This window comes from Melospiza melodia, chromosome 2 (genome assembly GCF_035770615.1).
Source record: "Melospiza melodia melodia isolate bMelMel2 chromosome 2, bMelMel2.pri, whole genome shotgun sequence".
Classification (NCBI taxonomy): domain Eukaryota; kingdom Metazoa; phylum Chordata; class Aves; order Passeriformes; family Passerellidae; genus Melospiza; species Melospiza melodia.
This window is the reverse complement of record NC_086195.1, coordinates 123,655,671-123,671,657: the sequence shown is the minus strand read 5'-3', so window position 1 is coordinate 123,671,657 and position 15,987 is coordinate 123,655,671. Positions and strand designations below refer to the sequence as shown.

Sequence of the window (15,987 nt, the reverse complement as noted above, 5' to 3'; positions counted from 1 at the left end):
AGTGGTTCCTCACAGGGTTTGTGTTCCCAGCCCCTCTCCAGCCTTGTTGCCTCCTCTGGATGTGCTCAAGTGTCTCAATGTCCTTCCCAAACTGAGGGGCCAGAGCTGGACACAGCACTCAAGATGTGGCCTGACCAGTGCCCAGTAGAGGGGAAGGGTGACCTCCCTGCTCCTGCTGGCCACACTGTTCCTGATCCAGGCCAGGAGCCCTTGGCCTTCTTGGCCACCAGGGCACACTGCTGGCTCATGTTCACTCACCTGTCAACCAGTGCCCCCAGGTCCCTTTCTGCCTGGGCACTGTCCAGCCACACCGCCCCAAGCCTGTAACATTGCAGGGGGTTATTGTGGCCAAAATGCAGGGCTTGGCACCTGGACTTATTAAACTTCATCTTATTGGGCTCTGCCCATCTATCCAATTATTTCAAGTCTTTCTGCAGAGCCCTCCTACCTTCCAACAGATTGACACATGCTCCCAGCTTGGTGTCATCTGCAAATTTGCTAATGAAGGACTTGATGCCCTCATCCATGTCATCAATAAAAATATAGAACAGCACTGGCCCCAGCACAGACCCCTGAGGGACACCACTGATGACTGGCCCCAGCTGCATGCAGCACCATTCACCACCACCCTCTGGGCCTGGCCATGCAGCCAGTTCCTAACCCAGCACAGAATGCTCCTGTCTGAGCTGTGGAAGCTTTACTAGGAGGTGCCCATTTAAGTGGTTACAAGCTTGTTCTTTCAGTCCTTCTGCAAACCCAACTCACACTGACTTCAGTCTAGTAGCTAACAAAAGTGGGCTCTCCCCTCTTCGAGTTTCAATGACAATACCATCCCGAAGAGAGCACAGCTGCAAATGTAAAAATAAAATTCTAGACTATTAAAAAATAATCCATATCTTCTTTCTCCAGATTATTATTCTTTCATTGCTCCTTGACATGATATTGGAAGTTACCAGCATAGAGAGGACATCATTTTTAGAAGGTGTCTGTTAATAAAATGGAAAAAAAAATATTCAAGAATGTAAGCATCAGAAAGATTATTAATAGTTCCCTTACTACTGATGCAAGTCAATTTAAAAGAAAAAAAACTCACCAAATAATCCTGTCTCTCAGCTGAATTTAATGAGATCATAAAAGAAGAAAAATATGCAACTAGTAAACAAAGATGAATTAATGCTTGAGAAGGGGGAAATTGTTAAACCCTGCAATAATAGAGGCACAGAGAATTGGCATCAAAGGCATTAGTGTGGTTCTTTTTCATTAGCCAACTCAATCAGCTTGTCAGTCTTCCAAGTATTTGACTTCATGTTTGCTGTTACAGGCTCCAAGAGCGACGCAGAACTGTAGGAAAAACATTTGTTTGTTTACCCTTCTGGCCAGTATCAAATATTCTGACTCAAACTGGTACATAGAAATCATACCATGTGCAAATAAATTTATCTATATAATGGGGCATCTCCAATTTCCTGGAAGGGCTCAGAGTCCACCTGCCATACAGTGGACTGAATCTGCAAAGAACACTATCTGAACACTAAAACTTTGTTCTAGAGAAGTGCATTTATTTTCTAATTACCATACTATTTCTCTGCTTTCCAATAAAAGGGTTGTTTAAATTCCACATTTCAACCATATTTTCAATTCAACCGAAAACAGAGAGAAAGCTTTTTCTTACTGGAAGTTTCAAGAGACAGAAAAACATTTAGGATAGGTTCTGTTGAGCTGGAAACAATTGTGAACTTATAATACACCTCAATGAGAACAAGAAAAAGGCTTCTGAGCAGATATGAATGAATCCTTTGTCTCAGACAGAGACTGTATTTCATTGGGAAAAGGAGGCAAGGTGCTTGCCAGGAGTGCATGCCTCATCCTTGACAGTGTTCAAAGTCAGGTTGGATCAGGTCCTGAGAACCTGGTCTAGTGAGAGGTGTCCCTGTCCATAGCAGGGAGTTTAAAACTAAATGATCTTTAAGGTGTATTTCAGCCCAAATCATTCAATGAGTCTGTAATTAACCAGGTACTTTGCTGCTATTTGAGAAAGATGCAAAACAGATGTGGAATGAATGAAGTCAGTCTTTAATGAGGAATGGCCTGACCTCCACTCAGCACTAACAGCAACTTATATTGATGTCTGTCCAATTCCCTTGAATCTTCCTGTGCATTGGAATTCATTATTTGCCTAATAAGACCACAAAAAGCTGTTCTAGGCTGCAGCTATTTGCAATAAACATTTCTCTTCTTTGCAGGAGAAGAGATCTCCAAAAACCTAAAGTGGTACCAAATACCATGCAAAGCTGGTAGGAACATTAAATAGCCTCTAGCTCACAGCTGCAATGCTTCTGGACTGACAGACAGCTGCCAGGACAGACAGAGCTACAAACTGCATCTATCTCATCCAGAAGCTCACTTGGTGCTCTGCTCTCATTACAGGTACTCGGAAGATGGAATACAAGGGCAACAGCTGGCACGAGACCTGCTTTATCTGCTACCGCTGCCAGCAGCCTATTGGGACAAAGAGCTTCATCCCTAAGGACAATCAAAACTTTTGTGTCCCCTGCTATGAAAAGCAGTTTGCCATGCAATGTGTCCAGTGCAAGAAGGTAGTGCAAGTTTTGCTTATGTGACACCTAAGAGATTGAAGTCCTTCCCATTTTATATCCAAGTAGGCGGAATATCTCATTTTTGGATGTGTAAAAAGATTAAGAATTAACTGGTTTTAAGAGATTATATAATTTCAGTTCTACTTACTTGTAAGAGGAAACTCCCTGACAAAGTCTTGAGAAGCAGAAAGTAAATACTTCATCTAAAATATGAAATAAACTGGTCTTTCCCAATAAAAGGAAGTTGAAACACATCAGGTAATTCCTCCACTATGAAGAAAGGGACAGGTGAAGGAACAGTGAAGAGTCAAACTCTGGTAAATGCATATGAAAAGCAACATACAGAGAGTAGCTTGAAAAACTGAGTACAATTGAGAGTGAGATTTTACAATATATGCAGAATAAAGTACTTTTAGCATGGGGCTTCTTTTTATAAATAAGGACATTACAATAAAGCACTTACGTGATTTTCTCAAGGTCAACTCCAAGCAAAATTATAATCTTACTGTTGCCAAACCTTCTCCTCCTCCCACCCACAAAAATCTCATCAACCTTCCATTTTACCAAATCAAAATACAAACTTGCCACTCTTAAGAAAACACTTTCTTGTCTTGTTTTTTTCCCTAAAACAGGCTATCACCACAGGAGGCGTTACCTACCGGGAGCAACCATGGCATAAGGAGTGCTTCGTGTGCACTGCATGCAAGAAGCAGCTGTCTGGACAGCGCTTCACCTCCAGGGATGAGTTTGCATACTGCTTGAGCTGCTTCTGCAACCTCTATGCCAAAAAGTGTGCTGGATGCACAAACCCAATCAGTGGTAGGTCTCTCATGGCTATTTTGTGTGTTTAGATGCTACTAAATGCAAAACTAAACAAAAAAGTCTGACCTGGTACAAAAGATGCCCAACTAAATCTTTTCATGGAGCTTCAGCTAGTCATTTTTGAGGTTAAGCAAAAGACAATTACTTCTAAGAGACGTTTTTCTCTTTTTTTTTTTCTTTTGTACAACTTCAATACATCCGATGATAACTGCCATAGCCTCAAACCCTGGAATGCTTTTTTACTAATCTGCTTCTTTTCCTGAGGCATTCTTCCTTCAGAGCTATGAATCAAGTTATGACACATGACAGACTTCTTTTTTAATTATCTAAAATGCACCTCTATAAAACATAAATTAACATACTCAGGTGCCATAAAACATTCTGTAAAAGATTACCAGAAATCTGTTCAGTCAGGTGCTTTGCTTTTCTTCTGCTGCATGTTGCAGGGCCATTTCATGGAAGCTCATTTCTGCCATTATCACTAGGGATAACAGCCTTGCTCATTAACTTTGCTGCAAGCAACAGAAGTATTTGAGGATGAAAATGTTAGTCACTATAGAATAAGGATGGCAAAATTAGCACAGCAATAAACAGATTTGCCACAATGTCATTTTTTCACTGCTGTATGTCAGATCTCCATGTCAGTCTGCATGACCTGATGGCTGACCTGCCATTGTTTTCTTGTAACAGAACGATTTTCCTTTTCAAACAGGACTCGGAGGAACCAAGTACATCTCTTTTGAAGAACGGCAGTGGCATAATGATTGCTTTAACTGTAAGAAGTGCTCCCTTTCATTGGTGGGTCGTGGCTTCCTCACAGAAAGGGATGACATCCTTTGCCCTGAATGTGGAAAGGATATTTAACGCTCATACTAATGTGTGAGGAAGAAGGGAGGAAAGCCGTGCTTGCAATATATAGTCTGAAACACATGGATGTTCAGAGCTAGCTTTGCCACTCTGTGTCTCACTGTATTATTAACATTTCTTAACCTTTTTCTTTATACTCTCCAAATCTGGAGGGAAAATAGCTTGAGAATCTCTAATAGCAGTGTTGGTGTTTAAGATTTCTACCAATAACAAAAACTAATGCAAAACCCATGATGTAAAACTATTTGGCTGTTTTTGACATAACTTACCATTTTTAAGATTTTTTTTCCTAAAAAATATTCCAGTTACAATTGATGCAGTTCAAGGATAACAATGGCCACACACAATACATTAACAGGTGGATATCCAGGGTGAAGCCTTCTGCCCACTGAAATTAATGGCAAAGGACATTCAATTCCAATAGGGCTGGTGTGACCCCGGTGTTCTTGAGCTATGTGACAAGTGTGTGCTGTCAAGTCTGTAGAAAGACTGCAAAAGTAGAGCGTGTTTCAATGTACATGGATTTGTGACATGCCATAAAAAGATAATGATGAAACAGTGGAAGTGGGAGTGCTTCATGACAGGTACATATTTTATTGCATGTCTAGGTGATCATTGTGTGACGTACAAGTTCTGATCGACAGTGTCAGTATTACAGTTAGTTGACATTACACTGCACATTGTATTTTTCAAAATAAAACTGTTTAAAACAGAACTGTGATTGTGGCTTAATTGTCTTTACATAATATTTACAAAAATGCTTTCACATTCTGAAGAAACACAATGCATACAAACACAGTCCTTTTTGCACCCAATTTTTGGGAGTGTGAAGTTTAGACAATTCTCAGAAGGGTCCTGCTGTACAACAGTCTTTTACTAATTTAAGTCAGTGGGAAAACTACCAGCAAAAATAAACAAGTGTGTGAAAACACTCACTGTACTGACTGCAGCTGATAAAAATGTGTTCATAGGCTCTAAACTCAAGCCCAAAATATTTTTCTTCTCAGCAAGCAAGAAGGTCAAGACAACTCAAAAGACATCCATCTATCTTTGCAAAAGTCAGAAGTTTAACTTCTATAGTAGGGCATACGTTAATTTTGTTCTCTATTGGGACACATAATACTCTTTGTTGTAACATAATTTCTGCTATGTTTGCCACAGCAGCAACTGTCAGCAACAGCACACTGGCGGGACAGTAACATCAAAAGGAAATAATACAAAGGAAGATAAACCTTTTCCCAAAGCAAACTGCAAGAAATATGGTCATGTTATGCAATGCACAGTCCCGGTACACCTTCCAGATGGAATTCATTTGTGTTCAGAAAAAGGAGGGAAGAAATATGTCACACCTCCAACAGGAATCTTCAGATGTGAAATTAATATTTAGGAATATACTTACTATGTGTGCTACTGGGTAGGGAAAGTTTTCTCCTTGAGTTTGTCTCTTAGTACCAAGTGCAAAGTGCTCACAGGTCATTCCTCTCTCATTAATTCAACCATCTAAATAGATGTAGCAGATCAGATTTAGTTTATTGCACACCATTTGAAGAACTTGGCTGGCTGACATTTTTGAAGTGCACACTGTGCTAATCAGAACTCAGTGAATGATTAAATTCTATTCCTCGGTGATTTAATTCTATGATGAAAGCTGTAGCAATAGCCACAAAAATCCTTCTTTATCCACACCTCTGAAAGGAGGGCAAACACCCCACTCTCTCCTCAGGGGTCTGCCAATCCCCAGCACACTGCAGCTCTGCTCTAGTGCTTTGCTGAGAGAAGAAAGATTCCTTTGAGCTAAAGGGGTAGTGCCCCTGTACTTGGCACTGATGAGAAGCCACCTCTTGAGTCATGTGCTCAGTTTTAGGCCCCTCACTACAAGCAGGACAGAGGTGCTGGAGTGTGTCCAGAGAAGGGCAGTGGAGCTGAAGGGCAATGGAAGGGGCTGAAGCCGGGAGTTGCCTAGCCTGGAGAAAAGAAGGCTGAGGTGAGACCTTCCTGCTCTATACAACTGCCTGAAAGGAGATCATAGCAAGGTGGGGCTTGGCCTCTTCTCTCAGGCAGCTGTGATAAGACAAGAAGAAACATCGTCCAGTTTTGACAAGGGAAGTTCAGGCCATGTATTAGGAAAATTTTCTTGACTGGATGTGGTAAAGCAGTGGAACAGGCTCCCAGGCAATGGTGGAGTCACCACCATGCCTGGAAGTGTTCAAAAAACACAGACATGGTGCTTTGTGATCCAACTTAGTGTGCATGTGGAAATCAAGTGCAGGTTGGACTTGATGACCTTGGAAGTTTTTCCCTAACTTGATGATTCTAAGAAGGCAGTAGAAGCAGCACAGCTTGCCTCCCAAGTGCTACAACAGGTAGCAAGATGGCCCCAGCATTGGGGAAAGGCAGGTGAAACATGCAAGGCTGGAAAGCATCCCAGCCTGGAAACAGGACTGCTACCACACAAGAGCAGCACAATGCTATTATTCCAGTGCAGTTCTGCATATACCAACACACACATGCTCCTAGCAACTGGAACTACACAAAATACATCCCAGACTCTAAACCACTGACAGGAAGCCAGCCACAAAACAGAATTCCCGTCAGACTGTTACACAAGTGCAAAAACCAGCACTTCATGTGATACTAACTGCTGCTACTGTTGCAAAGCAGCTACTGACCCTTTTACTCTTAAAATGCTGATTACATCAAGTCCACTGAAATATAACTGTATAAAATGGATAAGCTTAATTACATCACAAAAACAAGGCACTGTTTCGTTTGCTTTTAATTTATTTAAATAGGATAAGGCTACTTAAAAGACAAGTCTTTACATAAAAAAATGTACATTACGTTAAAGTTTGCTGTACTCAAGTACAAAAACTGCACAAATGTTTAGTAAAAGGGAGAGAGCACACCATTTCAAAACACACATTCTTACCATTTTACAGCATTCAAGAGGTGCCTTTTACGTCATAACAGTGAATGGAGAACTTCTGTAAAGTAAAGAACTAAGCTACACTTTTTGGTTTCAATATAAACCAATGTTAAAAATGTAAACAAGCTTTCAGACCACCACCAAACTTCTTTTACTGGGTTAACTAAGTGGATTCAGAAGTTGATTCTTTTTTTGTTTTACCAAGTCTGGGAACATTCTTATTATTCTTATTTGCCATTCGTATCTAAAACTGATCTAAACTGGCTTCACCCTGAGCCACTGAGTTTTAATTAAAATGTTTCCATCAACTTAATTGGATTTTTGCCCTGTGAGGCACTACCAATAATCCAGATGAAACACCAAATTTCACAGAAAACCAAAATCCATCTTAAATTATCACAGGAAGGGAAAACAGGTTTGTGGGGTTTTTTCTAGAGTGCAATTACATGTGTTAATGCTCTCAAGGTACTTCTGTCTTCCTATCCACATCCCTCTTCAACCATCTGTCAGCTGAAAAAGCACTGGCCTGTATTCCATTGGTTTTTCCCCAATATTTTATAAATAAGCATGATTGTAACCAGGAAAACAATCAAATTTCCTAAACTGGCACATTTTTACACTTATGCATGTAAAAAATATGCCTGTTACTTAAGAGAACGTGGCACTAATCCATTCACTACTTCATCTCGAAGTTTCATATCACGTATTTCCATCTGTGCATTCCTTGTTTCATATATCAAGAGAAACTTCAATTTGAAGTAATGCTGTTAAAATAGTTCATCTCTTATTACCAACCTAACTTGCACTGCAAATTCCACACTCCTGTGCGACAAAAAGGAAAAAAAATTCTGCAGACTATCTTATCAGCAGAATGGTCAGTTTTCTCACCTAAATTAATTGCCTTTTTAAAGCCAAGAAGGCTCTAGGGATCACTCTAAATTTCAACAGCTATTTTAATATTTAATCAGATGTGGAATAAAACTGAATCTTAGTGAAACAATGTGCGAATCACAGTGACATGGAGGAGATGAACTATAATAATCTTGAAAACTAAGAGTGGAGGGTTTAGTATAGTGTAATATCACCACCTTTTAAAGAAGTAATTAACTACTTGGTGTACAAGAGTGGATACTTTTAAGGTGACTGGTGATAGTGACTCCAGCTTTACAACAGGGAGTTGTTAAACTTGTTAAAACTTCACAGCAATCTGAATCTCTGTAAGTCTGTAAATTTTAAAATAATTTTATTTCAACTGTTTAAATATGACCTATCTATTTGAAAATATGGAAGTAATATTTATGTTTTGAGCACCATTAGCTACTTCATGGCCATGTAACATGCTGGATTTTCTTCTTTGCTTCTGAAGGCTTTAGGTCATTCTGGAATACAAGAAAATATATAATTATTCTTAGAGATACTGTGCAAACAGGAGTCAGTCATTGATCTGGCATATTTCAATCTGGTACTATTGCAGTGTTCAGCTACAGGCTACTACAACAGCTTTCTATTGCCATCTTGTGGAGAAAGCTAAATATTACAGAATTTCTCTGGTGAAGATAAAAACAGAGCCAATGAATTTAACTACCTGCAAATCATACATGTGTTTTGGTTTTCAGCCACCTACAATTAAATATTCTTAAATATTCAAAAATTTCTTTCAGTTATGCAGCTTAGAAACAGGTACATACTGGAGTTTCAAAAAATACTTGTGAAGTTATTTCAGGTTGTCTTCTTAAAATGCTTGTGGAAATGGAATTGTGTAAGGAAAATTCCCCAAATACACAACTAGAAAACCAATTTACTTTGGTCAAATAGTAAAAAACGTTTAAAAAAGAAAAAGAAAATTTGATTTTCCTTTGTAATAACCTGGATAAAAAGAAGATAAATAATTGCCAAAGCCTCAGATGAACTGATCTTTCAAGTCCCCCTGCCCAAAGAAACTTGTAAAAATCAAGAAAACCTAAAGCAAAGAAACACCAGATGAAGTAGTAAAATAGCTCCCTTTCATCGTCTAAAGTAATAATAAAAAATAAATTCTCAGAAATTAGAGCTTTAAAGGCTCACATAAGCAGAGGAAATACAGGTATATGAGTTTTCAAGAATATACTGCAACATGCTGGTTCAGGGAGCACGATCTAGAGATCACTCTTTTCTTTAAAAGACTTTCAGTGTTAGTTTATTTACAGGTTGAAAAGGCTGAAAGGTTTAAGGGAATTAGACCCAAAGATAATAAGGACAGTTCTGTGCTATTCATTAATTTTTTCTTGAACATCAAGGAACAGTCACTTGCTTGGAGACACAGTTGCCTTTAGTGTCATCACACTAAAAATAGATCAGGCTTTACAGCTATCTGCCAAGTAAACTGATTCTTCCTGACAGCATCACTTTCTATTCAATAGCACATTTAAATTAAATGCAAAGAAGCTATGAGGGGTATACTAAACAAGCTTCAAAAGCTCTGTAGGCTCAGATCTGACCAATACTTGGAAGAGTTCTAAATACTGAAAGAAGTTAGTAATACTGGTAGTAGGAAACTACCTACACCTCTCAAGCATAAATTCCATTCAGAGCCTTAGCCATGATTCTTTTAAAAGCTGCTAAAGCTGTCTTTCACAACAGCCATGGGTTTTAGTACTCATGTTTAACAGAAGTCTGATGGAATGTACCAAGCCATGCAGCAGAATATTACCTGCATTCTTTCATTAAAGGATTTTTTAAAAATATGCTAATATTTTTATATATTATTATTATTAATATAAATGTTTTATTGCATCTCATGAGGCAATATTGAGAAAAAAAAGTTCAGTGTCATGTCTTAGGAAAATGCTAATCAATGTAACTGCACACTGTATATCTAAAGCTCCCCCTGCAGTTCAACTGAGAATAGATATTTCTATTTCTTCCTTTGAAGCCCAGATTTAATCCTGATATTCCTGTATTCCAGTGGAAATGTGAAAACTCCTTCATTTGTATCGTGAAGGAATACAACACAAGTGTTAAGACCTATGTCTGTATTGTGGCATGTTTTTAAGAGATAGCCTATTGCTCCATACTTCCCAAACTAGCTACGCTTTACTAATACTCACTGTCTCTAAATACTCTACTGTAGGGGGATAGATATAAGGAAATATAGTGTAGAGAGTAATCTCACCCCTAAGGAGTTGCAGCTGGGCCAATTATCAAAGATTGGGAACAGGCCTGACTTTAACAGGCCACAGCTGTAACCAAAGAGAAGAAGAGCGCTATAAAAGAGTGGGGTGGCTGGCTGAGAAGGGAACTGGAGTGGATTGGCTACTTTGTGAAAAGAGAGAGTCAGTGCTCTGAGGAGCTGCCCATGAAAACACCAAGAAGGTATGAAACCTTTGCGATAAGAAGACAGCAGTATGGGACCCCTGCAATAACATGACAACACTCTACTAATACTCCAAAATAAAATCATTCTGAAAACTCTTGCAAGGCTCTAACTTTGGCTCCTTTAAATCTCAATTTTAAAAAAGAAAGCTGCAAAACAAGATACTGCACAAACGTACCGGCGAATCAGATTCCTCTTTTGGAACAGACCTCTTTAACTTCACAACAGTAGTTCCTGCTATTGGAGACAAAGGGTAAACCTTCAGGCCAGTCAACACACTGCTGTCAGTCTTTGTTGAAACGTTGTTCTGCTGAGCCTCACTATTCCTTATTCCCAGCTTAGCGTCCTCTGACCAACTGGAGGCAGACAGGTACGTGGAGGCACTGGAAGGAACGGATGATCTCCTCACGGTGTTGGTGGTGCTGCCAGCGGGAGGAGGCTTCAGGCGATCGGCAGCTCCGTTCTCCGTCTTTTTCACCTTTATGCTTGTACTTGTTGAACTGCCGTCAAACACAATCAATGGCCGCTTCCTTAAACCTTCCACTGCTGTAACACTGAAAAGGCAAATCACAAAATTCACAGAAAACGCAGGTTAGATGATCAAAAAATAGCACATCCATGACATGAGTAATTAAAATTAATTTTATCCTACCTGAAGAAAACATATATCCCAAAATACTAATATTAAACTCTGAGATGTCCAAACTTAAATAAAAATAAATATACTTATATACACTTACATACACTTAAATAAAAATAAAAAGCAATAAAAGTTACTTCTAAAATATAAAGGCACAGGGGGCTGTGTGAGGACCAGTGCTCCTCAGCAAGAAGAACTGCATGAGGAACTGTCTAAGCAGACAATTATAGCTGTACAACCAAAGGCACTATGCTTCTACCACTGCAGTTACTCTAGAGTAACTACAGAGATAGTAAGTGTGAAGTATTTCAAAAGATGAGTATTTAGGGAAGGGTGCATTGCCTTTACCTGCAGGAACAGCATCTCATATTCTGATACTTCTGAATTTCCGTTTCTACTCTTATTCAAAATCATAATGTTAAGGTAAATCCAAAAGATTGTTAGCTAAGGAATAAAAATACTAAGCAAAAAACCCACACCTTTTTAAAATAAGTCTCCTTTGAATAGGAACCTTAAGTGGATTTAATGACATTTTTTTAATAGTTTGTGCCTTTGAACCTATGTGTAGTCAGAGCAGGCCAGTTCAGTAATCACTGATTCATTAAAAGGAATATTATCAAGCTAATATCGAAACAGCATTATCAGAAAATATCTTGACTGAGAAAAAAATAAAGTACAAAGTCAACATAACTCACACTATATGAATTCAGAGTTTTAAAAATGCAATGCTTAAGAATGACAGTGTTTGGAAAGTGCAGATTTAAGAAATAAAAAACCCAAACCACCATTAAGAGATATAATACTCCTGTTTAAAAACTTCAATTTTCAGTTTTGATAAAAAGATCTTTTGCACCTATTTCAGCACACTAAGAGTTTCCTACCCAAATACTAACCTCATGCTTCCATCCTCAAGTGCACAGATGTAAACAAACTGAGGTACTCTAACCTCTTATGCACAAGGAAAATAAATTTGACAAGACAGCTCGGTGTTTAGCCACTGCTACAATGTAACAATATCCAAAAGCTGTACAAGCTTCAGTAATCAGGCAAAGATTCAACAAAATGCATTGTCCTAAATTGTCCAAGTCTGGCCCAATAAAGCTAAATTACCTTTTCTTCTCACTTTTCAAGTCATTTTGCTGTCTTTTCTTTTCCATCATTCTCCCCCATCTACTTCTTGGCAAGTCACGCTGAGGCAGGGGAATGGCATGCTGAATATAGAGATCAGTGAGCCCATCTTTGTCCATCTTTACATCATTTTCACCTAATATATTTTTCTGTGGGGAACAGAAAAAAGAGTTGTTATTTTTATGACAAATTCAACATTCAACCATCTGAGTGGCATAATTTCTTATTTCAAAATCCACTGTAAAGTATTGTATTGGGCCAGAGTTCCAGAAGTAAAGGGGTGGCTGGGATGATAAGTTTGGAGAGGGCAGGATCTGCTCAGTGCCCAAAACAGCCTGGTCTCCTCCCTTCCTACTGTCAAATTCCTTCATTTTCTGGAAGGAATCTGCCTGGATCACACTCAGCCTGTCCCTTCAGTGAGGCAATGGGAAACACAAGATGTTTTGGTCAGTGCATAGTGGTTTCTTTTTCCACCACCTGCAACTGCATTTCTCCACATGTCTCCTCATGTGCCTCTTCCCCGTGTGTCCTTTGGAGTCTCCTGCCCCCAGTCTCTGCCGCTCTTTAAGTGCATTTGAGCACAGGTGCCATGAGCAACTCTGCCACAAATCCAGGGGTGTGATGGGCTGCTTTCTTCAACAGTGAGAGACACAGACCCAGCTGTGACCAGCACTGGGCAGTCATTCACCTTTGCCAACACAGGTCAACCCTGTAGCCTCCATCTACCCAAAATACTGCAAGTTTTCCCAAGGAAAACAGCAGCCAAAAAGGGGAAAAGTTATGACAAAAGTACTGTTGATGGCTGATGTTTTCATGCACTCTTAAACACGCTTCCCTGAACCCAACTACAATACCAGAGCTCTTTTTCACATGTCTAGAAAACAGACAACTAGAATGTAATGCAAGTCGAACTTTTGGATGTAGAACTGCATTATTTTTACCAATTCCCCAAGAATAATGGAGATAAGTTTCATCCCAAGATGAGGAAGAAATTCCTTACAGTAAAGATGGCAGAGCACTGGAACAAGCTCCCCAGTGAGGTTGGACTCTCCCTCTCTGGAGACATTCAAAACCCACCTGGATGTGTTCCTGTGTCACCTGCTCTAGGTAACCCTCCCTTGGCAGGGGTTTGGACAAGATGATCTCCAGAGGTCCCTTCCAACCCTGACTATTCTGTGATTCTAGGAACCACCAGTTAGAACACCAGTTTTCTTTCTAATTGTGTATTGGGTTGTGAACATTTCTTGGTACCTCATGCTAAATTTATGGGGTGTGAAAACGACTCCACTAACATCCTACAAATTGAGGTCATTGAGAGCAGGTCAAGCCTCTGCCACTACTGATTCTGGCAACATTTCATGACTTCTGATGTTGGCCTGAAACCTGTCCATATAGGCTGCATGGACAAAAGCATATGAAAATTCTTTCAGCTTATCCAAAACCCTGAAACTTTAATTACTATTGTTTCATGCCCCTGAAATTTTCAGCCAAGGCAGTAGCTAGTATTCCAAACACCAAATAAACCTTTTTATTTGGTCCTAAACTGTTTATAACCCACTTTCAAACTCGACTATCAAGTATCAATATTTATGGATTAAAGCATTAGCTTGATTGATTACATAGCCTGCATTTCTTTAATTCGTAGAACTGTTAGGGTTGGAAGGGAGCTCCGGAGATGATCTGGTCCAACCAACCTGCTCAGGCAGGGTCACCTAGAGCAGGACACACTGGTTATGGACGTGGCAACTTTAACAGTGTAAACTCATCCTTCCACAGCCACTTTTACTGTATGCAGACACTGTCACAATTTGGGAAAATTGCTTTTGAGCACCCTCGGTGTTCAAGCACAGCCCCTTTGCAAACACGGAGACATGTCCCGCGCCAGAGGCTCCTCTCCGCGAGTTCGTGGTGTCCAGAGCACCGACTTGGTGCCTGCTCTTCCCTCAGCGCCGTGACTCTCTTCGCCCCGCCTCAGGGGCCGCCGCTCCGCCCGGCCCGGCTCCCCGGACGCACCTGCTCCAGGGTGAGCCGCAGGAATTCCTCCGAGAGCAGCTCCGGATGCAGCAACAGCAGCTCCGACTCCGAACGCCCAGACCCGCACTCCTCCTCGCCACCGCCGCCGCCCGCCCCGGCTCTTCCCTGCGCCGCCATCTTCTTCCCCCGGCGGCCCCTTCCCGGCCCCCACAATGCCGCGCGCGGAGGGAAACGCGTCTCCAGAGCAGCCGCGCGCCCCGGTGGCGTCACGGCCGGAGCGGGGCCGCGGCGGGGAGGGACGGCGGGGCCGGGGGTGCGCCCTGCCGGGACGGCATCGCTCCGCGGGGCAGCCGGGTCAGGGCAAACATACAGAATCCCACAGAATGACAGAATATCCTGAGCTGGAGGAGGCCGACAAGGATCATCGTAGTGCAGTTCCTGGCCCTACACAGGACAGCCCCAAGTACTACACCCCGTGTCTTAGAGTGTTTTCCAAATGCTTGAACTCTGTCAGGCTTGGTGCTGGGACCACTTCCCTGGGGAGTCTGTTCAGTGCCTGACCACCCTTTGGTGAGGAACCTTTTTCTAATATCCAACTTAAGCCTCCCCTGATATGGCTTCAAACCATTCTCTTGGGTCCTGTCACTGGTCTCCAGAGAGAAGGGATCAGTGCCTGCCCCTCATGAGGAGCCTCTAGAACCATGATAAGCTCTTTTTTCAGTCTCCTCTTCTCCAGGCTGAACAGACCAAGTGTCCTCAGCCACTCCTCACGCGGCTTCCCCTCAAGGCCCTTCACCTTTGTAGCCCTCCTTTGGACACTCTCCAACAGCTTTATGTCTTTTTTTATACTGTGGCACCCAGAACTGCCCCAGCACTCGAGGTGAGGCCTCTCCAGCTCAGAGCAGAGCAGGACAATCCCCTCCCTTGCCCAGCTGGCCATGCTGTGCCTGATGCCCCTCAGGACAGGGCTGGCCCTCCTGGCTGCCAGGGCCCTGCTGACTCATGTTCAACTCGCCATTGACCCTTGGGTCCCTTTCCATGGCACTGCTCTCCAGCCTCTTGTTTCCCAGTCTCTCCATACACCCAGGGTTGTCCCATCCCAGGTGCAGAATCCAGCACTCGCCCTTGTTAAACATCATACAGCTAGTGATTACACAGCACTGGTTTGTCTGGGTTTCTCTTCGAGGCCTCTCTGCCCTTGAGGGAGTTAGGTGTTGCTGATAAGGTGAGGTCACCCCCCAGCTGACAGCATGGAACCAACCGGGAGAATATCTGTTTAATTGTCATTCTGTCAGCACACTGCAGTATGAATGCTTTGTGCTGCTGCATGCCGGATCTTTGCTATGGAGTTAAACCCGATCTCCATCCTGCCCATACTTGTGACGCCCACTGGTTAACGCTGCTTGATAAGCAACAACAAAAGTTGCTTTGTAGTTCCAAACTACAATAGCTGCCTGCCCGTTGAAGTCTGTTCCCCCACTTACATGTTTAAAAGCTGAACAGAGAATTACAAATGGTTACATGTGTAAATAACCGTGTAGTTTTTACAACAAAAAATTACAAGGTAATTTGAAGTACTTGAGGCATTTTACAGAATTGCAAGGCACAGGCAACAATGTAACACAATAAAAGTACATCCACGTGGAAGGAGTTGAAGATACATTACTATGTATGTCACTTT

At 41.4% G+C, this 15,987-nt stretch overlaps 2 protein-coding genes across 10 annotated transcripts in view; one reads left to right on the top strand and one right to left on the bottom strand.

Moving 5' to 3' along the window:
• Nucleotides 1-5,001, top strand: part of FHL2 (four and a half LIM domains 2) — a 54,076-nt gene extending 49,075 nt beyond the window's left edge. For all 9 annotated transcript variants that reach the window (XM_063149849.1, XM_063149846.1, XM_063149841.1 and 6 more), the window contains exons 4-6: nucleotides 2,428-2,597; nucleotides 3,230-3,416; nucleotides 4,132-5,001. In XM_063149849.1, the coding sequence (XP_063005919.1) occupies nucleotides 2,428-2,597; nucleotides 3,230-3,416; nucleotides 4,132-4,283 (509 nt within the window). In that variant the 3' untranslated portion in view covers nucleotides 4,284-5,001. The remainder of the gene's footprint in view (nucleotides 1-2,427; nucleotides 2,598-3,229; nucleotides 3,417-4,131) is intronic.
• Nucleotides 5,002-7,049: 2,048 nt separating this feature from the next.
• On the bottom strand, nucleotides 7,050-14,497 carry C2H2orf49 (chromosome 2 C2orf49 homolog). The gene is made up of 4 exons (XM_063149839.1): nucleotides 14,346-14,497; nucleotides 12,315-12,481; nucleotides 10,743-11,118; nucleotides 7,050-8,591 (listed from the first exon to the last, which is right to left on the bottom strand). The coding sequence occupies exons 1-4, from the start codon at nucleotides 14,481-14,483 to the stop codon at nucleotides 8,535-8,537; spliced, it is 738 nt and encodes a 245-aa protein (XP_063005909.1). The 5' UTR covers nucleotides 14,484-14,497; the 3' UTR covers nucleotides 7,050-8,534.
• Nucleotides 14,498-15,987: the final 1,490 nt, after the last annotated feature.

Excerpts from the sequence above, each read along its gene's own strand:
- C2H2orf49 (XM_063149839.1), bottom strand. The coding sequence starts at position 14,483 with ATGGCGGCGCAGGGAAGAGCCGGGGCGGGCGGCGGCGGTGGCGAGGAG. Across the intron at positions 11,119-12,314 it reads TTGAAAAGTGAGAAGAAAAG|TGTTACAGCAGTGGAAGGTT; the intron begins GTAATTTAGCTT and ends TTGCCTTTTCAG. Across the intron at positions 8,592-10,742 it reads AAGAGGAATCTGATTCGCCG|AATGACCTAAAGCCTTCAGA; the intron begins GTACGTTTGTGC and ends CTTGTATTCCAG.